The following is a 22,767-nucleotide window of genomic DNA, read 5'->3' as shown; positions in this document are numbered from 1 at the left end:
CTTATCTAACTATGTTTGAATTAAAATAAACTCAAAATACCTACCAAATTCGGGCAGACACGCAAAGAATTAAACTACATCGGTTAAAAACCTAAAATTCAGTGGATAATTGAAGAGCTTAGTGGAGTAATATAAACAGCATTTACCAAAAACTAACCAGTGATAAGCTAAAATCATCTTATAATTTAGTCCTTAAATTGTAAAATATGTATGAAAGGAATATGGTCCGGGTGCGGTCAAAAAAACTCAAATAGTAGAACTACACTATTTTAATGAGCCAACGTTTCGCCCCACGTTGGATCATTAAAATAGTTTAGTTCTACTATTTGAGTTTTTTTGACCGCACCCGGACCATATTCCTTTCATCTTTACACACGGTCAATCAATAATCTTCCAGTAAAATATGTAGTTTTATGCTATGATAATCAAAATTGTGCAATTTAGTCCAAAATGTGAATTATACAATTTCAATATATTATTCCATAGATATTCAAATAAAATGTGCAACAGCATGAAGATCCAGTCTTTAACCTTATTTTAAAGGTATTCATCATTCAAGATAAACTATTCCATCAAAAGTCAATATATCCACTTTTTGAAAGTAAAAGAGGATCTCTTGTACTTAAATTAAACTTTTCTTGAAAATATTGATTTTTTTTAACACCTATTTGACAGGGAAATTTTAAAACAAACTGATCAAGTTTTGTGTGTGAAATTATGGATGTTAGAAGAAAAAAAGTACTTAGGTGAAATGGGTGTATTAACTTTTGATAGATAAAATATTCCTCAATTGAAAGAAGATAACAGAATTTTTTGTTAATTCATTTAAAATAATTTTTTTTAATTTCCTGAAAATATATAGAAATGAAATTTTCAAGTTTAGAAATTACTACAATGCAGACAGAGTAACTGAAATGGAAAGGAAGGTAGGTGCAAGTTTGATGTATTAACTAGAATGGTAATTATCAGCTCTTTTATTATGATTATTTTATTAAAAATGAATAAACAGTATAGAATTGAGAACCTGTTTAAACTTTAAACGTGCCTTTATCATTATTGATCTTCCTTAGCTCCTTTGTGCTTAAGCATGGAATTGCAGTCCTAATCTTTTTGACACCTGAATTTTCAACCAAGAATTATAGTTTCTAAGAATGAATTTCCTGTTTCTTACATTCTGTAAATATGCTCTAACTATTTCAGAAGCTCCCTCTGAGTATGTCAGGTATTAATACTATTAATGAATTCTGACATTTCTAGTCAGGCTGATTCCTCTTCAGAGAAATCTTACATCTACTGCAGCACCCTTCTTGCAGAGTTGTCCAAGTTTTATTTTCAATACTTTCTGAATGAAAATCATTTGGCAGACAGTAATCTGAAGGACACATTGCTTGAGGAAAAGTTGAGTTGGATATGGATGAAATCTTTTCCAGCAACTTAAAAAGTAAGGTCCAAAAGAAAATGACTAAAGTTGTATTGAAAGAAATTCCTGAGAGATCTTGAAAGAGAAGTCTGTTAAAAGAACTCTATGTCAGAATAGAATAATCCATAAAAAGGAGATATTTTGGACTGAAAACTACCAAGGGACTTCTCTACTACCTTGGGCCTTCAAGATTCTATTTCAGAATCCATATCCTCTCCTATAGGCTAAATATAAAATTGGAATCCTGTTTCACCGTATTCAAAATCGCGGCGTGCCTTACACATGAAGATTCCATTTGATATATAAGATTAATTAGGTATGCAGTACTGTGATACTGGTTTGTGGAAGTGCTCCGCGGAGAAATCAGCTGTTTCAACAACAGTGTATGCTTAGCGTTTATGCTAATAGATTTTTACTAACTACGCACATTTACACTAGCGATTTTTTAATGTAATGTCTACTGACTTGGTTTATGCTTGAATTATGTGCCAAGACAGGTGTCTTGTCAACTTTTCATTATTGTAATTCATTGCAGTCTTGTTAAATATAAAGTGAAGTTCAGTGTATCTTAATATAAGACTTTCAATAATCCAATTCTTAACCCTTGATCCTATCGTCGTCGTCAACTTGTTGTAGTGCATTATAATATCTTGTTAAATATAATTTCCTTGATAATGATAGTAGAGAAAGCGTGGGACCGGAGAAAGGCAGTCTATTTGACATTCCTGGATATGAGGACAGCTTTTGCCTCAGTCCAGAGGTTTGCAAATAAACCCTAACAAAAGCAAGATTATGTGTGCCGAAAGATAAAACGCAGAGCTTAGGTTTTGTATAATGGTGAACCGCCCAGAACTTACGAATACTTATACGTATCAAGGGACCATAATAAGTAAAGATGGTAAAATAGACCAGGAGGTTCCAAATCGAGTGAAGAAGGCCAATGGAGTGTACCATTAGATTTCCAAAACTCTTATAGGCAAGCGAGAAGTAAGCAGAGATGCCAAAATACGGATATTTAAATCCGTTTTCCTCCCAGTCGTCCTGTATGGGTCAGAAAGCTAGACACTCCGTAGGAAGGGTAACGTCAGCAGAAATAAAATTCTTCCGAAGAATAGTTGGTAATACCAGAGGATCTGGATGTGACATCAGTGCGAGACAGTGCAAGAACAGCAACTGAAGAGGTATGGAGACCTCTGTAGAATGGAATAACCAGAAAAGCCAGGTGGTATTTGGAAGCAAGACGGCCTCGTGGCAGACCCAGGTTCATGTACTCTGAGTACATTGGAAAACTAGGGGCATCAAGAAGACGCGCCATCCCAGAGATGAGGATACTAGCCAGAGACAGGGGCCGATGGGCTAAACAGACTGAGACTCCTCGCTTGACGGCACATAGGAATTAGAGGAAGAATAATTTAAATATATAGTAAAGTCTAATGTTAATAATGACCATTTCAGTCACTAAGGGACGTGACGGCCGTGCGGGTTGGGGCGCAGGTTCCGGTGCGCTCGGTTCGGAACGTTGTGGGTTCGATTCCCACCTGGGACAGTTAAACATTCATTTTTCGGCGGTCCCGAAGAATGAATCTTGACACTCCCACCTTGGTTAGTATGCGGCGGCAACCTACGTAGCCGTCAGGGGTTGGTAAAAAGGAACACTAGGACCACTTGCCGGACTTGTTCCCCCCACCAAATACCAGTATCAGTATTTCAGTCACTAATTCCGTTCTCCAAAATTTCAATATTGGTAGGTATTGGAGACGGTAGACTGCAATCAGGATTCGGATTTACTTGCGATCGGTAAGAGGACAGACCTGCTAATTTGTCCGTGAAGTAGTTTCATGATTATATCGATTGTGATCATTTATTTAGTATCACTGGTTGATCAGTGAATTTTCTGAAGGAGGAGAGGCACACCTGTCTATCAGATCAATTTCATACACCTTATAGAGATACCAGTATTACTGGTCTACATTATAATTACTTAAAAACGTTGTGTGCCGACATGACACGCAACCTAGCAATTATGATGTAAACGGCAACTGTCATACAAACTCGGATATTTATATATGTACTATTTATTGTAAATACTTGAGGGTAAAATGTAATAACCATATCATTCATTGTTATATTCATTAATGTATCATTTGAATCAATAAAAATTACAATAGAATCTTCTAATCCACTAAAAGATTACGTCTTATATGCAACACCTCTCGATGGCACTTTAAAGTCCAGAATTACCACTAAGCACATAATTGACAAACCAGTGTGAATTACTAACACAACAACCTTGGTGTGCCCCGACAACATTAGACTAACACACAACGATACCTCTTATCCAAAACATGGAATTTCCTCAGCTCCCTCTTCAAATGCATTCCCAATACAGTATGAAGAGCTTTCCCTCAACCCATTTTTCTCATTTTCACATCAGCTCCACTTACCCACGGGGAATCAAAAAAAAAAAAACAGTGTGAAAACCTCCTAAGGAATTATGCTTCTTAGGAGATAGTGAGTTATAATGCACATCAGTGAATCAAAATTTTGTAACTCTTCCCTTCTGTCTTATCTTAATTTCTCCTCTTTCCTATATCCTCTGACATCAGTTAAGGACCTAAAGCGAATACTTTTAGGACTCTCTACCCTCTCGACTGGTAGCAGATACCTTACAAATGGGGTATTTGTTCGTTCCTAATGCGAATATCTTTAGTATTCTTCATTCCCTTCACGATCGAGAGTGGAGCTTCCATTCTGCGAGGAAATGCCCGTATAACTCGCCAATCATTCTGTCGATTCATTTCCTATCTAGCATACCTTACATGATGAAAATGCATTGTCGAGACCTTCTGATGTAGATTACATCACCTCTGAACTTGGGGCCAGGTCTAAATTATTCACAGCATCTGGACAACGGAGAAGAAAATTTCTGTTAATAAAAGTAAGTTAAATAACGTAAATTTTGAAAAAATCACTTTCTCCAATTCGGAACATAATAATAAAGACTCTAGTTGTATTTATATGTAATAGAAACAAGTTTTCAAGAAAAAAAGATAATTATTTTTACCTATGAGTATAGGTAATAGCCCACCAGTTGGATCTGATTTTGAACTATATAGTCTGTTGTAATTGTTTGTCGTTATAATTATATAATTAATAAAGTCAGTTATGTACAGTAATGAAAAACTGAGGATCGAAGATTCAGTTTTGTGAAACCATATGCCTCCTGAAAATCTACATTCTCAAGTTTGCTGATGATGGTAATATCAAAAGAAGTTTTTCTGCCATGAAAGAGGTGTTCCATGCCAAGAAGGGAGCATTAGAATGGATTGAAGAAATAGTCGATCGAGGAGGAAATGTGATGCATAATGACGGATTGGATGAACTGGGACATGCAGCCTCCCGAGTTAAAGCAGATGGGTTCACCTTTTGGAGAATGACTGAGTTTATATATATCTTCCTTCTTAGATGAACTAGTAAATTATTATACAAAATTTAATTAATAGAACAGTACTGATAGCTAATCTATGCTATTGCTAATGCACCCATTAGATATCAGTGGATTGCAAAGCACTTCAAAAAGAAAGCGTTATCTTGGAAAACAAAATTTAGCCTGTACCCTCATTAGAACAAATTCGTCTGAGTGCTCTCATCAGGAACCAGAAACAGCTACTACTAAGGTTTGTGAGAAAAATTCTCAGAAGTATATTCTATTCACATGTGTTGTTAATTTTTAGATACGGCAAGCAATAGGAAAATCATGCTCCAATTCATTAAATGTAATTGATATCGCTCAGCAGAAAATGTTATCAGGTTAAATCCCTAAAGAAGAGATTCCTCGAAAGCTATTGGAAGGAAAACTGCATATCCAAGGTAAGGGAGACATTCATTAAGGTCACTTGATTTTGTGGATAAAAGTGTCAGAAATATTTTCTTTATGAGAAATTAAAGAGCTGTCACATGAAGTAGAGACGGCTGGCCTGCGAAAGTAACAAAAGGTGCTGACTCACTCTGAGTTTTACCAGTGGATAACAATTATTAGCAGTAAGACTTTGTTTTCCGAATCTTCCAATAAGAACCTAACAACAATTTTTGTCTCTTTTATTCGGTTTTCGTTGCTTGATTAGTTACATTGTTAGCTTGAAAACTACAAATTTAAATCTTGCCTTTGATTGAGAGTATAATTGATAGGTGTGATTTTATATCACCATTTCCTCCAGCATTGGTGAAAAAATGATCTATGATTTTCTGCAATTAATTTTTTTTTCAACCGAGGAACAGATCAAATTTTTACTGACAGCCTCCCATGGACTTTTCATACCAACTCTAGAAGTAGCCACTCTTTTCTGGAAATGTACTATTTAACCCAGGGTTGGAATGGAGACCATATAGCTTCCACTATGACAGAGATATCCCTCTCGTTCTGAAATACATAGAGATAAAGCATTAAATCTAACAGAAAGACCAATAAACTTTTGGAGCAATAAAAGAGTGGTTAGGGTCCGATTTCACAACCCAAGAAGATCTTTAGATTGAGAACTCGGTAAAGATGCATTGATTTCACATTTATCTACCAAATTAATTTAATGATGGTGCCCCAAAATAAATCTCGGTATACCACAATCCAATGAATGAAGAGTGCCTATACATTTTTTGAGTAAATGAAGTATCAATTAAAAATAATTGGCTAACCCCAGTTTTAGAAAATTACGGAATTATGTTTACTATTAAATAATTTGGGTCGTAAATAACAAAACAATTCAATAGCTTCAAAATGTTAAATTTTTTCTTCCGATGTTAATCTTTGCCTTGTTAAGTATATTAAGTAAATTGAATATTTGTTGGTAACACTGTATTGATGTATGCTTGATAATTAAGTCATGTGTTGGGTTACTTGTGAGGTAGTTTTGTGTGTCAAGTCGGAGTTTTTTTGTTATTGTTTTAATCGTTTGTATTATATTCAGCAAATACTATTCTTTTGAAGTAATCTTCTTAGAAGGTTGTTAAGATATTGAATTTTCATGTTGAAAATGAGGACGGCAATGAGTATTGTGGTTTAAGTGTTCTCGGTCATTAAAATAAAGTGACTTTTAATTATTTGTTAATTAAATTTGGTAAATTATGAAATTGCTTGTGAGTTTATTAATTATACAGTTCAGACTGATTATAAACTTTAATTGATAAAGTTACTTTCTATCTACAAAATGTCTTTATTTAAAAAACCCAAAAGAAACTTCAGATCCAGGGGTAATGAGGATGATGATAGTGAAAATGAACAGCCTGAACTAGCTTCTTCAAGTTCTGTGGATAAACCCCAGAAAAAAACTAAAAAACCGGTTGTCCATCAACCATTATTAAGTTTTGGAGAAGACTTGAATGAAGGTTTGCCAGTTATTATAGCTCTGTGTGGTGCCATTATTGAAACATTTTGTAGTTCACATATAATTATGGAATGTTATAAAATGTTGCATTCTTTTACACTTTTTGATTAGTTTAATATTAAAGTATTTTGGTGTGTAATGGAGTAGGTCTATCTTTTAGGCGATGATGGGGAGGTTTTTAAGGTCAAGAAATCTACTCAAAGTAAAAAAATTAAAAAGTTACTTGAAAAGGAAAGGAAGAAGAAAAAGGAAAAAACAGATGGTAGCTCAAACAATACTCAGGAAAAACCTATCCATAATCAGTTAGACGATGATGTGATAATAAAGTTGAAAAATACTTTTGTTAGTATACCTATTTATTTTTTCATTAATTAGTGAGTTATTCTGTGGTAGGTTAGTGATTACTGACAAGTTGTTTAAAGAACTTTTAATGCCTAGAATATCCGGTCAAATTTATTTGCCAAAAATAATAATAAATCTCGTATGCTTCCTTGTAGCATTCTCTACTTTTATTTGCTAATTAAATGATGTGAGCCATTCTCCAATTTTAGTGCTATTTCAGTTATAGTTTTTTAAGAATAATAGGTTTTCTGAATGCAAATGATGTTATTTTTTCTGTTATTATCATCCTCGATACCTACATTTCCTTTTCATTTTAAGCCTCTAATCTTTATCTAGTTATAAAGTAAATAATTCTTATTTCATCATTTATTTATCCTGTCCTAGAATGAGGCTGAGATTTCATAGGTGTATGTAAACAGTTTCATTTGTAGGAAAACTAAAAAAAAAAAATAGCTGCAATCTTTTCAGCACTGTCTTAAGTATTGGTATAAAACATAATTTCAATTTTAGATCAAACACACAAACAACACTTTTTACCTCTGTTATATGGTTTCCGGTCACTTTCTATCTCATTCTTAAAATGCCCTCCAATATATCTTCCCAAAAGAAATATTTTGATTTAAAGGACACATTAGAAGAAAGCAGAAAACACATGTTCTTGTATTTTGGGGCCTCTTATGTACACCTTTATCTTTTATTTTTCTTTAAGCCTCTCTTGAGTGCATTGATAAAAATATTAGATTTATCTCTCTTTGGCCTCCATGGGAATTTTAGGGGCCTAAGGAGTGAGCAGAATGGGAATGGAAAGACATATTTCTTTTTCTTTTAATATTCATGCCTAGGACCCCTTGACTTTGACAAGTGGGATTCTCAATTGGTTATTCAAGGCACTGATGTTTGTAAAATCAATAAACCAGGAACTATTAATCATCTTATATGCCCTAAATTTCACTAAAAAAAAAATAAATAAAAGAAGAATAGTATTTTTTTATGGGAGTGTAGTCAATAAAAAAAAAAATTGTACTAAAAGCTTTTGTTAGTTACTTTATATCCTGATTAAGCATATGGTGTTTGTATGTATAACATGTTTAAAATAATGTTTGTATATAAAATTGAATATTATGTTCTATATTGAGTTTTATTATCATACTAGATGTGATAATAGTGAAAAGTGCATATACTACAAGTATTTTTAGGAAGGACAAGTTTTTTGGTAGTGTTTCAGTCTATGTTTAATGTTGAAAATCCTATAACATAAAATAGTTGAGACTGATCTCTACTGAATAAATATTTTCAATTAGAATTAATGCAGTAATTAGGCAATCTATTTCATTTCATCACCTCTTAGTAGTGAGTCAATTGGTAGAATATTTTTTGTTTATAAACCAAAATCACGTAAACTATTATATTATGTATGTGCCTGCTTCGGGAGGCAAGGAGCATTTCATGAAGACAATAAAAAATTTAAAAAATGAATCAATTGACTTTAATTTTCAAAAACTTTTTGTAGCTAAATGGCACCAAATTTGGAGAATGACCCATGTATTCAACTTTTTTTTTTATTATAATAATTAAAGCTTTAATTTTTTATTGAATTATGGGTGTTGTTTCAAAAAATTCTAAACTTGTGTATGTAACCATAATTTGAATGTTTAAAGCATTACTAACATGTTTCTTTTTATGTTTTATAGCCAATTCTTAATGGACGTGAAGCAGAAGCTGCTGAAGCTGATGGAATCAGTTCTGAAGAAGAAGCAGATAGCTCTGCTCATCATTTTATTAAACAATCAGATTCTGTGAAACTTCTCTTAAAAAGTAAGTTATCAGATTGTTTGGCCTAATTCGAATAAACTCTGATACTGGCAGTGGTCCATAAACTCATTAGTACCAGATTTTTTTTCTACATTTCTTTGAATTTTTTTTAAATACCTTTTATGGGAATTTTTGATATAAAGTATTTTGGTTTAGTAAATTGTGCCTGTTACTGTGTGGCTATGGCCACCATTCCATTGTCGTGAATCAGTCTTCAACTTTTTTCCTAGCTTATTATAACTTATTAAGATGAAAAGGTTTGTATTAATTACTTCTTCATTCTTACTTAATTCTTAAGTATTTTCATTAGTAAATCTGAGGATTTTCTTTCTTCTTGTTGCCAAATTGTAGGAAATAATTTGCAATTCATTGGAAACATTACCTAACCTCTCCAGCTTAAAATCATATTCTGTACTGGCTTGGCCAACCATGGTACGGCTTCTTTGAATGTCACTGAAAATTTATTTGCTGGTCTCTTCTTGGAAAATTTAAACTAATCCTTCTCATTTGAGGTTTGGTGTAAGAATCACTTAATGGTGTTAGGCTAAAACTTACAATAATGGTAAATTATTTTCTCATTTCCTATCAACAAGTACACACATTATTGCTATTCTAGGGCAAACATCAGCCTCATGGGATTGTGGTCCTTTTTAACAGTGGTCCTTTCTTACAGAATCGCTTGAGATAGACATATATACTAACTGAAATATGTCATTTGGCTTATAATTGATTTCAGTTTATAATGGCTTATTAAATGAATGAATTGACTAGTTATTAATGGAAATTAATGGTTAGTTCTGGTACTTTTACAGGAGGTGCCATTCCAGACGCAGCAACCATACATGCAGCTAGGAAACAGAGACAGCATGTCAGAGAAATGGGTGAGGTTTTACCAGTACCAGATGATACTATAAGGTAATTTTTCTTTCTTACTTATTTATATATTTCTGTCTTAAACTCAATCTGATTTTTTTACTATAAGTTTTACTGATCCCGAGATTAAGTGCATCCCATTCTCATTTTTACATAGATTTGTATTTTTATGGGGAGAACCAAACTTTTAGCATTTAAGGGGAACTTTTAATCTAAAGAACAAGAGAAAACACTAATGCATCCTATACTTGTTCTATATAAACATGAACAAAATATATGGATCCAATTTTATTTTTATGTGTGTGGAGGGCAGTAAAATTTCTTTTTAGGGAAGCATGTAACATACACCATGGATAAGCGCTCCTGGTATTGATGAAATTGAGGTATTGCTATTTTATATCAATTTTTTTTTAGGAATGAAAATAAAAGCAAATCCCGTCTCATTAGAGAAGATGATAATGATGCTAGTGATGGCGAAGAAGAACGAATTAACATGGCGATTCATACTGTTGCCGAAGATAGGCTTCGAAGAAAAGCAGAGTTTGATGCAGCACAAGAAATTGGTAACTTGTTTGTTTAAAAATTTGTTATATTTAAATTGTTTCTTTTCAGATGTATATACAAGAGAAAAAGATTTCATTGGCCAAAAAAAAAAAAATGAAACAAAGTGTTCTCTGTAATGTATAAACATAAATGTATTAATAATGTTTGTACTAACCTTATGGTGGGTTCTAATGAACCTTGCAAAGGAGTCTGCCAGCTAGAAGTTTTGTTGTTTGCTATCACGTGCAAATGCAGATGTTGGCTCGCATGACTAGGGTTTATCTGGGCAAATTTGTTTAGATACTGTATTCAAATTAATGTGCATAAAAAGTGCTTATATATCTGACAACAGTCAGCAGTTGTAAATATGTCTGTGGATGCTACTAATAATCATGTACGCATAATTTTTATTGATCACATTAGGTCCTCTACAACAAAATTAATATTTTTTGGTGTTTTTTTTTTTTTTTAATTTAATCTCATTATATCAATGTAAACTAAATGTTTCTTAATATCAGCTCTTATTGAAATATTCTGGCAGGGCTTTAATACTGAATTTTTTTGTGGTTAGAATTCCTGAACTAAAAAACAGCCTTGATAGACTGCTACAAGCCTCAAATGCATCTCTTTTTAATCATATCCTTTGACTCTCTCATCTATATTTTTATATCACTTTGATTATCATTTGAACAAAAAGGAAAATAATATTAATTTATTGAATAGTGTTTAAACTGTATGATAATAATAATAATAAATTGAATAATAGGAAATTATTACTAGTTACAGTATGAAAATCTATTTTTCATTAGAGATATTTTTTAATTATTTTAGGTTCAACAGAGAGTGATAAAGGTGAGGATGATGAATGGGAAGCCCAACAAATTAGAAAAGGAGTTACGGGTGCTCAGGTTAGAATTTATAAATCTGTTAAATGAATAACAGTTAGTACATTTTGAATTAATCATTTTAATAAAATAAATTGATATTCTAATAATTATTCATTTTAGATTGCAGCTGTTCAACAAGAAAATATGTATTACCAACAGTATGTAGGCAATGGTTTACCTATCAGTATGGTCCCAACTTGTGAAATAGTAGACCAAATGCCACAAATTGAACAGCCTTATATGGTGTTTCCACCGCTGCCCTCGACTGGTGCTATAGATCCTCAGGAAGTAATTAAAAAGTTGAAAGACAGGTAGAATTCTTATATGTTCTCTATTAAGGATTTCACTGCTGCATTCTTTGACAAGTTCTGAAAATCATTTTTATTTATGGATATTTAAATTTTATAAAATATCTTTTATTATGCTTGTCCGGTTAAAAATGATATATATCATTATCAAAACTTGCAACTTGAATAATTATTTAATTTTTTCACTATAAATTTGATTGTTCTATGATCCTAAAAAGTTTAAAAATTAATTAATATATTATATTTTTTAAATGATTACTTATTCCAGTTTACATCAAAAACATTATTCATCACAGATCAGAACTATACTTTATTTATTATAGTATTACTTCACTCATTATTTCTTTTTTCCAAGAATAGATTAGTTAATCTGTGCTGTTCTTTAAGAAAATCTTGGTGTAATAATTAAAAATACAGTCCTATTAATTTTCTAAATGTTTTAATTCATAGTAAAGTCAGTTTTCTACAAATTTTTAAACAAACCAGTCTTGATTTAGAATTTTTCAACTGAATGAATGTTTCCTGAAGCTATGTATTTTTTTTTGTTAATATTACCCGATTCTTATTTTTTTTTTAATTTAAATTTTGTGATGGTTTTCCCATACCTTAACTCCAGTGTTAATGAGTAATGAGTTCCTTTATTTAGTATTTTTTTTTTTTGAGAATATAAAATTAAGATTAATAAATGTTGGTTTTTTAGATTATCAGATTTAAATGAAGTTCATAGACGACATCAATTAGACTGTGAATCTGCCAAGGATGAAATTGAATCCCTAAAGCGGGAATGTATTAGAATTAAGGAAGAAGGTCCAAGGAGGGCAGAGCGGTTCAGATTTTACCAAGACTTGCGTGGGTATGTCACTGACTTGGTAGAGTGTCTAGACGAGAAGGTGGGTCCCCTTCGTATTGTTACGGGCGGGTCACCATTGTATGATCAAACAAAAACTTTTTTTTCCCCTTCAAAATATTTTTGGGGGGAAACACATTAAATTATTAAATATTTTTGCAATAAAAAAGTACTGTAGTGTTATTTTTATTTTTTATATAGTTGAATATTTAATAATAATATGATAACAATCTTTTTTGTTTCCATCAATCTTCTATTAGACCGCATTTGTATAATATGAATATATTTAAACAAATCAATTGAATGAATTTAAAATAAATCTATTTATTATATTAACTTTCTTTATATTCCAATTTTTCTTTTAATAGGTATTTAAATAATAAGAAAAATTACATCTGACAACACATTTTTTATTTCATTTAAAAAATAACAAAAAACAAAATTAAATTATATTAATCTTAAACAATTTTAACATAAATTAAATTAATACAAAAATCATTATTGTTGACTTTTTAATTAAAAAAAAAAATTATGTTTATTGCTTTTTAGTATTAGTATTCTTCAGGTTCTTAAAAAAATCTTAAGTAACTAAGCTTTATAAGCTCTAGTAAGTAATGCATACTATTAAACAAATGCCAACAGTAATATCCAGGTTTTTAACAGAACACCATTGTTTGGCTAGTCTTGAGAATTTTATATTGTGTTATTTAAAATATTTAATTTTACAATCCAAAATCACAAAATGTTCAAGTAGCATAAAAAAGATCAAATAAATGTTATTTACTATTTAATTGCAAATTAATACTGTCAATGTAATATCAAAGGAATTATTTATAAATCACAAATAATTCATAAGTTAAATTTATAATAAGGTGTAGATAGTTGACCGTAGATTATTGATTGGAGAAGTTTGTTGGGGGGGTGCGGTCAGCAAAGAACAACATAAATAAACAGTTGCAGGCCTACCTTCTACGCCATAACCCCTGATGAAGACCTGAAACAGGTCGAAACGTCGGCATAAAATACATAAATATGGTTTTGTTTATTTATGTTGTTCTTTGCTGACCACACCCCCCAACAAACTTCTCCAATTAAATTTATAATAGTTCATATTCATAACTTTAATTTATAACTTAAATCATTTCGAGGGCTATTTTATATTATTATTTTTTATACACTTAAAGAATAATAATTTCTTTTTTTATTATTTTTATATATTGCAATTATCTAATATTAATCCTATTCTCAATAATAAATTCTTTTCTTATTTTCATACATTGTTTTTGCTAATGTCTATTTACTGTTCATGGCAGCAGTCAATATTTTTGATTTTTTACTTTGCTATAGATGAAAATATCACTACAGTGCTTATGATATGATATTTTAATTAAAGATTATAAAAATTTAAAGAAGTGTTTTTAATTTCATGTTTTTATTTGTATGCAACTATACCATCATATTTAAAATTAACAATGACTGGAAGATTTGTTATTCAAATTTACAAAGAAAGATATGAACGTTACAGTGAGCTTAAATTATATAACATTATTAATAGCCAGTTGGAATTAAAAGGATTTCATTAATGACTGTCTTATTCTCCATTATTTAGGCTGTGAGTTAGTATTGTATAATTATAAGCTTAAAAATCCTGGATAGGGCCGGGGACTCGAACTCGCAACCTTTGGGTTGGCAGACAGGTGTATTACCACGCTGCTACCGTCACCCTTTTTAAAAAGATTATTTTGTGAAAAAAAAAAAACTACTTTTTAAATTTTTGTTCTATATTCTATATTACATCCTATTAAGTATTTCCTTTGCTCCAAAATATTAGAAAGACTTTTAAAAATTAAAAACACTTCTTTTTCAATTGTTTGATCATACTTTATTTAAAGGGGCTATGTTGATGATCTTCTCTGTATATTTAACCATAGAGATCTGAATTTCAGTAATTATTATTGATTCTCCACTACTCCTATTATCATTAATGCACAGTAAATTACCTTTACTGTTTCTTGAATAAATATTTTAATAAAAAACACCCTGCTTTGGTGCTGATAAATTTAATAATTTATGCTACTAGCTGTTTAAAGAAGAGCTGGACATTTTCTTGGATGTAAATTTTATTCTCTAAACAATTTTATATGACTTGATTAGTATATGTACCACCAATGCGAGTATTTGGTTGGTTTAATCAATTCAAAATATCTTGTGTATTCAATTGCCAGTTCAATGTGATCATGTGGAATTGCATGAGCAAAAAGGAAAAACATCTTCTGTTTTAGAACTGAAAAAAAATGTTAAGCCATAATTCTGTTTTTTTTTTCCTTTCAAATTCATTAATCAATTACATAGAATAATTTAGATAAAAAAAAAAATAACTTTTGATTATCATAGCTCAAATGTTGTGGTGATATTAATTGTCTGAATATATCTGTATTTTTCTCCATCATGTCATGATGGTTATTCTATACCGCACAGCATTGTTAAGTAAAATTATGGACATATTTGCATCAATGTACCTGGTTGGATTACTTTTTTTTTTAAGATTAATATTTTTCTGTTTTATGCCAGTCATGAACATTACAATTTCTGTAATGAACAAAAGAAAAACGAACATACAGTGTATTTCTTAGAAACTATCATAGTATTTCTATTTTGTCTCGAAACTATTAAAAGCTAGAATAGTGCTTCCAGTATTTTTAGATCTATGATGTTAACTTCATTCTCTTCTAACAAATTTTGACTACTAATAATTAAAAAAAGGTTGTGGCAGTTTTGAGATTGGGGGATAGAAGTGAAACTTCTGGAAATAAAATAATGTATTAAAGTTTTATTTATAATGGTAATTATTTTACATAAATATAATAACATTTTTATTTTTGTTTGTATTGAATGTTCTTATTTAAATGTAATTATGCAACTTTGATTTTTAGTTTTCTAGATATTTTAACTCAAATGTTCTAAAACTTGTTATTATTTCATTTCTGGTACTATTTTTTCCACTTTTCACTTCTCTATCTCCATGTAGCATCATGATACAATTTACAGCTCATTGCAAAGAGGATGAAATGCTGAACCGTCCTCTCACTGTATCCAACTTCAATTTTTAGTTTTCAATATATTTTAATTCAAATGTTCAAACATTCATTATTTTTTCATTTCGTTTCATACTTCATTGTCCACTTTTTGCCTCTCTTTCTTGGTTTAGCGTCAAGATACAATTTTGAGTATAGCTCATGACAAAGAGGATGAAATATTGAACATTTCCTTAATGTATAATATTTAGCTATGATTTTTAGCCCCTCACCACTACCTTTTTATCCCAAGGGGTTCCTCATATCACAGAATCAACTTTCTCCCATATAATTTTTTTTTCTTGAGTTATAGGGCATTGGTAAAGAAGTTTCACTTCAATAATTGTAAATTCCTGAATAACAATATTCCTGATTAACAATATTCTTGAACAATAATAATAATATTCCTGAATAACAACAACAATATTCCTGAATAACAATTTAAAGAACCATCAGCTTTGTTTGTTAAATTAGTAAAACAAAAAATAAAATTAATAATTGATTTATCAGTAATTAATCAGAAGTGGTGCTTTGTATGTGAGTATACCAAAGGCATCAAAAGTCTGAGGGTGGTTTATTTGTCTTGGACTTAGGTTTTCTTAAATTGTAGAAGTATACTATTCGAGATTTTTATGGTTTAAGTCAGTGATTCCAACTCATGATCTGCAGAACATAGGTGGACCGCAAGAGTCTCTTAAATGGTTCACAGGAGGATCTGGTAGCACATATTTTGTGATGACTTATTGTTAAAACATTTTCATTGTTTACATTTCCTGATGTTTTTAATTTTAGTTGAAAGGGTTTAATTGGTAAGTGCATGATAAAGTTACTTCAAAATATATTCTAAGTAACCTGTCTTTCATGGAAAACTTCTTCTTTGTCCCAAGTTTCCACATGTTTCAATTTTCGGCTTAGGAACCTTTGCCATAAATACTGAAGTTCTTCCTCAACCATGTTATTTACCCTTGCTAGTCTTCAAAGCCTAATAGGTGTATCTAAATTTTTTTTTATAAACAATATAAAATTTCTAATGAAATAAAACACATCTTGTAAACTTAATATCCTGAGGAGTTTTAATTAAAATTGGTATTTAAATGTTCATATCCAAAAGTTAAAGAGAAATTACGTAAATTTATATGTAGGTGTGAGACAATATTTAAATTATGAAAGTAATAGAAATTTGAAATTATTAATATAAGAAAATTAAGAATGATTACATTTTAAAACTAACTGACGAGGTGGACAATATAAAGAAAACACAAGTGAATTAGTTCGTTATATGTTCTGCATTAAAATTTATTACAAGATGTATTTCTGAATTTGGTTCTGTAAATCCTAATTTTTGTCATTTTAAATGTTTTTATAGTTATCCGTTTACATGCTGCCCTCTAGCCCCAGTAGATATTTAATTTTTTCTGTATGTTGTCTCAATACGGTTCAGTTTTGGTAGTCCCTTAAAAAAAATTCCCTTGATAATTTTGCAACATGTTCCAGAAGTGGAACAAAAGCAGGTTTATGTTATACAATGAAAAAAGTAACTTTTTTCTTAAAAGTTTTAATTCAATATTCAATATAAGAAAAGCATGTTGCTTTTATTAATATTGATAAAAAATAATTTTATAAATGTTTGTAAACTGATAGACAAAATAAGGAATTGTTATAAAAGTGAACATTTAAAAAATGTATGATTCTATTATAGTTTATAGCCCTATGTGGAAAACAATAAATATTAATGCGTATTTGGCACACTTTACATTTATATTTTGTGTTTATGCCACAATGCACACACCTTCATTGGGAAGCTGAAAATTTGTACTGTCCTGACAGAATATTACAATCGAATTTGGTTCTTTGGCTCCAGTTAGTGGATTTTTTGGGATTAGCTTTTGGCCGTTTCGCTTTCTTCTGATAAGCAATGCAAGAAGATAATTAGTCTTCAGAAGAAAAGGTTTTTTCTTGGGAAAGAGAGGGTTAGGCATCAGGAGTCTTAATGATTATCAGACTTTCTTGATCAGAACTATTTCACGTTTCACTCTCACTCAACGAATTTAGGTAATTTAAATAGCCCACTGCATCTTCTACGATTTGAAATATAGCTTCCATTTTCAATTTATTGACAATAAAAAAAACATTTCATTAATGTAAAATACCTTTATTACATTAGAGAGCAAATTAATGACTGAATGAAAGCTAACACCACATGATATTTGACACAATAATTCCAATATTTTTACTACTGTTCTAGAAAAATAAAACAGTTTCTCAGTTAGGCTCTATCGGTAAGGAATTATTCAAAATATCGAAAATCCTCGTATCGCAATTAATAATTCTATGAATTACCTTATTCAGTTTTATACTATGAAAAAAGCAATCAAATTAAGAATGTAATTAAAGTTTCCATAGGGTGAAGCAACATTTATATTTTCTGAAAGCTTTATTTTTAAGAATCTGTCTTGAACAATTAAATCCATTTTAAAATCAAATTTCATTGCTGTAGTAATAAAAAAATAAATTATTTATCAATACACCTCTTGACACTCAAAAATCAGAAACTTATTAATGTTCAAACTAAAGGTGACGTAATCTGTATTTCAAAATTTAAAAAAAAAATATATATATATATTTCGACTTTGATTTTGATAGAAAAAAATAATGATTAAGATTGCTAAAAGTTTTTAGAAATTATGTTCCACTTCTAAAACAATAGCAGATTAAAGACTGCTCTTTCTTTAAAGACCTCATTAATGTTATAGAAACGGACGTGATAGGAGCATATTTGTATGCACTTAAAATTAAAGGATATTGGTCCTTTTTGTTGACACGAAGGAGAAATGAAATTCCAGGAAATTAAAAATCCATACCGATTCCTAGAAGAGAATAATGGAATGTAGTGTTTGATTTATTATTGAATTTATAATTGAATTAATATGAACCATTTCCATTTTAATTTATTATTTCAATTTTTTTTTAGTCTAAATGAAGTAGTCCAAATAAGCAAATATATGCATTTATCATCAAATATGCAAAATCAAACTTGGTTAATTGCATCTGGGTGGGTACTCTGATTCATAAAGATTTCTAATTAGCGGTTTAAAAAAAGCACGCCCATAAAATATACAATTAATAAAAATCCAGACCTTGTTTATAAATAAAACTAAATTGTCCTGAGTACAAGTTTTATTTATTAATGAACCATTAATAACTTAAAATTATATCCATTAGTGTATGGTTTATTTTTTATACACTCAATTCTTTTTTCATGAAATTAAATCATTTCATATTCCTCATTCAGTTCTTATGTAATAATATTATTCATAATTATTCTACGGGTTATCTTTATAAACTCATGAAATTTATCTTATAATGTCTCTCATTATATATTGTTGTTCTAATTGTTTTATTTTTTACTTTTTTAATAGATTGTGATTGTTGGTCTTCTGGAACAGCGGATTTTGTCTCTATTCTCACGCAGAGTTACTGAGTATGTATCTCGAAGAAGACAAGATGTTATGGACCAAGCACAAGAGCTTGCCCCTACGACACAAAGTCAGTTATAATAAAAGTGTTATATTTGTTTGTATATTTTTAGTTGATTATAAATATGATTCAGGTAGTGACAACAATTTTATTGTAAATATTTACCTTAAAATATTATAATTAATATGTTGAAGGGGAACCATTGACATACTAACTGACTCATCAATCATTCACCACTTTCCTGTGAAGTTAACCATTTATAGGACTTAATTCCCATAATTTATTTTATGTATCTATATTAGGTTAAAATGATGTTAATGACGTTACTTGTTGAGTTAAGCTTGGAGATTTGCTGACCCAGGAAGTTTCAGTGGATAAGGGCTTGAGACAGGCTGATCCTTTGTCCCCTTTTCTTTTTAACTTAATTCTGGAAGTAGCTCTTTGTTTAATTAGAATTAACCAAGGAGGAACTATCTACAGTCACCTGTCTCAACATCTGGCATATGCAGATGATGATGTCATTGCTGCTTGCACTCGAATAGCATTACAAAGAACATTACAAGAATTCGAAGAAAGAGAAGCTAAACTAGGCCTCAAAGTTAATGAAAATAAGACTGCATGAAAAGTTCAAAAAGGGAAAAGGAAGTGAGCAGTGAAGTAACTTTCAGACATCTCAGTTTTAGTTCTATAAGCGAAATAGATGCTATTCCTCACTGCAAGGAACATTGAAGTTTAGCACATTTCAAAGTAATGAAAGTTATATACAAAATCATCGTAAGGCTAGTGGTTAAGTATAGGTATGAAATATAGTCTTGACCAGAAAATAAAAAAAGGATGCTCAACTCCTGGGAGAGGAAGGTATTGAAAAGACGTATGGGGAGAAGTTTCTGAGAATAGGATTTGGAGAAGAAATAATGAGGAGCTGATGGAACTGTTTGGAGAACCCAACATTGAGGCACTAGTGAAAAGAGTCCGGATAAGATATAGAGAGAATGCCTGATCAAAGGATACTCAAGAAGATGACCTGTGGGAAACCAGATGGCAAACGAAGAAGAGGACACTTCTAGGCCAGATGGCTGGTTGATGTGCTGGAGGGAGGGATAAAGAGATTGTAGAGATAGGTTGGCTGTTGTGGAGGACCCTGTTGGACTATTGTAGTCCTACCTGTCGAAGTCTTGTAGGATCATATTGCCATAATAGTATAATACATTATGTATTATAACTATGGTGGCATGGATGATACATCAAACAGTGTGTGTACATTAAATTATTTCATCTTGTACACTTCTTCATTATCTCCGCACTCCAGCTGAAATACCCATTACTTATCATGTACGGTTCAATTAAATATAATTATAAAAATAACATAAGGAAGATGATAATGAAATAAATAATAAAAATGAGAATAATGAAAAAAAATATATAAGCAATTAAAATTCTCAAATTAACTTTGAAATAAAAAAATATATATGTATATTTCCAAATAATTGCAAAATTATTTAAATTTTTATACTCGCATTTTCAAGGACTTACCATTGTAAAATTTGTTTTATACTTAATGTAGCAATCCCAAATAAATTCCTTGATCACAAATAACACGTGAAAGCTAATAAAAAGTGAATAACGGATTAAACATTTGATTCTATTAAATAAATATGCAATCAACATAACAAGAAAACAGTCGTTACAATTTTAGTGAAAAAATAAAAACATTCAATAAAACTACAAAAAACATTTGTTGGCAGTCTTGAAGCTTGATGGGCATTAGTTGAAATATTGGCCACTTAGGACCTGAAATCTCCCTGCAACTTTCTACCATCACCAGCAGCCTCAATCTGTAGTAAGAACCCCTTAATAAGAAAAATACACCATCTTGTTCTCATAAAAACCAAGAGAATATATATGTATATATTTCATCAATTTATGGACCCATATTCTATAAAGAGTTAAAAGGCTGAAATTGTATACATGTTTTCTCTAATAGCTAATTTAGAAAATTAGAGATTTTTCATTTCAATGTTTTGTAATTATGGAAGTGAAATTGAAGTTATGATCAAAAACATCTTATAGAACACCAACCTTTTCCTTGCAGACTGTGTTGGTCAAGGTATTCTGTGGGATAAATGAAGGTTTATTCTCAATTTCCAACACTGAATAAATTAAACTCCTTACTAGTCTGGGTTCAAACACGCACTTCTGATTGCAACTTTAAAGATAAAACATTCACTGAACATCAATTATTGGGAGATATATTAAGAAATATAACTTCTATTTTCCAGTCCTATTATTGCTGAAGTTTTATGTAAATGGAAATGCTTCAAAGAGGTCCTGTATTCTATCAGCTTTTATTCTTTTATTGCAGCCTGTCCTATGTGTCTGAGACATCTCAGATTCAATACTGACTGCCTCTTGCTCATGTCATTATATTTTATGGCAGAGAAAGTAATTATATATTTCTATTATTTCTGAGGTTATTTCAACTCGCCTTGAAATGAACACAAAAAATATTAAAAGGAGACCTATATTATGGGTTGAAATACTAACTATAAGTTGTTGAATAATTTTTTTTGTTGTTGTTGTAAGGTAGCCATGATTATAAACTTTTATGACTAATTAAAAGTAATTTAGTTTTACCTTAGAAAGCATGTAATGGCATTGATATTAGAGGATCCAGTTCTTTTTTGTGCTTAACATGCTTATTCAGATGAGAATATCTCATTGTATAAGTAATAATTTATATGTTATATTAATCTATAAGTAATGCATATTTAATACAAATGATCAATTTTTTATGAATTTAAAAAACTTAAAACTTATTTTAAATAGAATTTAAAAATTTCAGAAATGATTGTTGTAAAACTCCCTTAAAAATATCAATTTTCTTGGACACAACACATAGTCTCAAACTATATTTTAATAATTTTATTTGTTATAAAGGTTATTGCTTTAAATATTGTTGTTCTGAGGAAAGGTAAGACATACATAATATCTATTTATTTTGTTTAAATTCTTTTTTTTATATGTAATTATTTTTGTTATATTAATGAAATGTTTATTTGCTGACACTAATTTTTTTTTAAATTTCTTCCCTCCCAGGGATTCGGATAGAAAGAGATGAAGCTCAAGTGCGAAGAGTTGCTGAAAGAGAAGGGAGAAGAATAAGGCGACAAAGGGTTCGGGAGCTTAAAGGAATCACAGGGCACATGGAGGGTATGTCCAGTGATGAAGAAATGACAGAAGCTGAGGCTGTGACCATAAGGTCTCAGAAAGGTAAATTCAAATTGGTTGTGTAATTATTTAAAAATTGAAATAGCACTTTATAAAAACAGTGGAACCTCAACGTAATGAATTCCTCAATATAACAAATTTGATTAAAGCTACTTTAACTATACATAGTATGTATTGAACCAAGCATGTAAATAAACCTCAAAGAATAACAAATTTTAATTTCTTTCATAAGAAAAATAATTTAAATTTGAGTGACTAATTTTCACAATGTTGTACTTAAAATTAAAAGTTTCTATAAGTTTGTATCGTTAGTGTATATCATTCACTAGAAGTACATGACAATTGGCGCTTGTTTTATCTAGAGTACATTGTTCTAATGTCTTAACAAAATTCATCCTAATTATCCAGTATTCAAATATTTAAATTTATTACTTAAAATTATAAAACATTCATTCTACCTACAAGGGATTAAATAAATGTTGTTTATCAACACAATGCTATTTATGCACAACACTATTTAATACGTCTAATATATTTCAAAATTTTATTTATAAATAGTAAATAATTCTTAATTTACA

General features: G+C 30.3%; 1 protein-coding gene across 2 annotated transcripts in view; it reads left to right on the top strand.

The window, feature by feature from the left end:
* The first annotated feature begins 6,293 nt into the window (after positions 1–6,293).
* LOC106677311 (PAX3- and PAX7-binding protein 1) overlaps positions 6,294–22,767 on the top strand; it is a 27,562-nt gene continuing 11,088 nt past the window's right edge. Inside the window, exons 1-10 of one of the 2 annotated variants that reach the window (XM_014415142.3) lie at positions 6,294–6,799; positions 6,959–7,140; positions 8,832–8,955; positions 9,765–9,867; positions 10,240–10,388; positions 11,200–11,276; positions 11,376–11,566; positions 12,264–12,453; positions 18,904–19,030; positions 22,058–22,231. In XM_014415142.3, the coding sequence (XP_014270628.1) occupies positions 6,622–6,799; positions 6,959–7,140; positions 8,832–8,955; positions 9,765–9,867; positions 10,240–10,388; positions 11,200–11,276; positions 11,376–11,566; positions 12,264–12,453; positions 18,904–19,030; positions 22,058–22,231 (1,495 nt within the window). In that variant the 5' untranslated portion in view covers positions 6,294–6,621. Of the gene's footprint in view, positions 6,800–6,945; positions 7,141–8,831; positions 8,956–9,764; positions 9,868–10,239; positions 10,389–11,199; positions 11,277–11,375; positions 11,567–12,263; positions 12,454–18,903; positions 19,031–22,057; positions 22,232–22,767 lie in introns of both variants that reach the window. The other variant, XM_067051673.1, reaches the window with a different exon arrangement.

The sequence above is a fragment of the Halyomorpha halys genome, unplaced genomic scaffold, assembly GCF_000696795.3.
Source record: "Halyomorpha halys isolate HHAL.00 unplaced genomic scaffold, Hhal_1.1 Scaffold94.1, whole genome shotgun sequence".
Taxonomy (NCBI): domain Eukaryota; kingdom Metazoa; phylum Arthropoda; class Insecta; order Hemiptera; family Pentatomidae; genus Halyomorpha; species Halyomorpha halys.
Note: the sequence above shows the minus strand (reverse complement) of the source record. Positions and strands in the feature narration are given on the sequence as shown.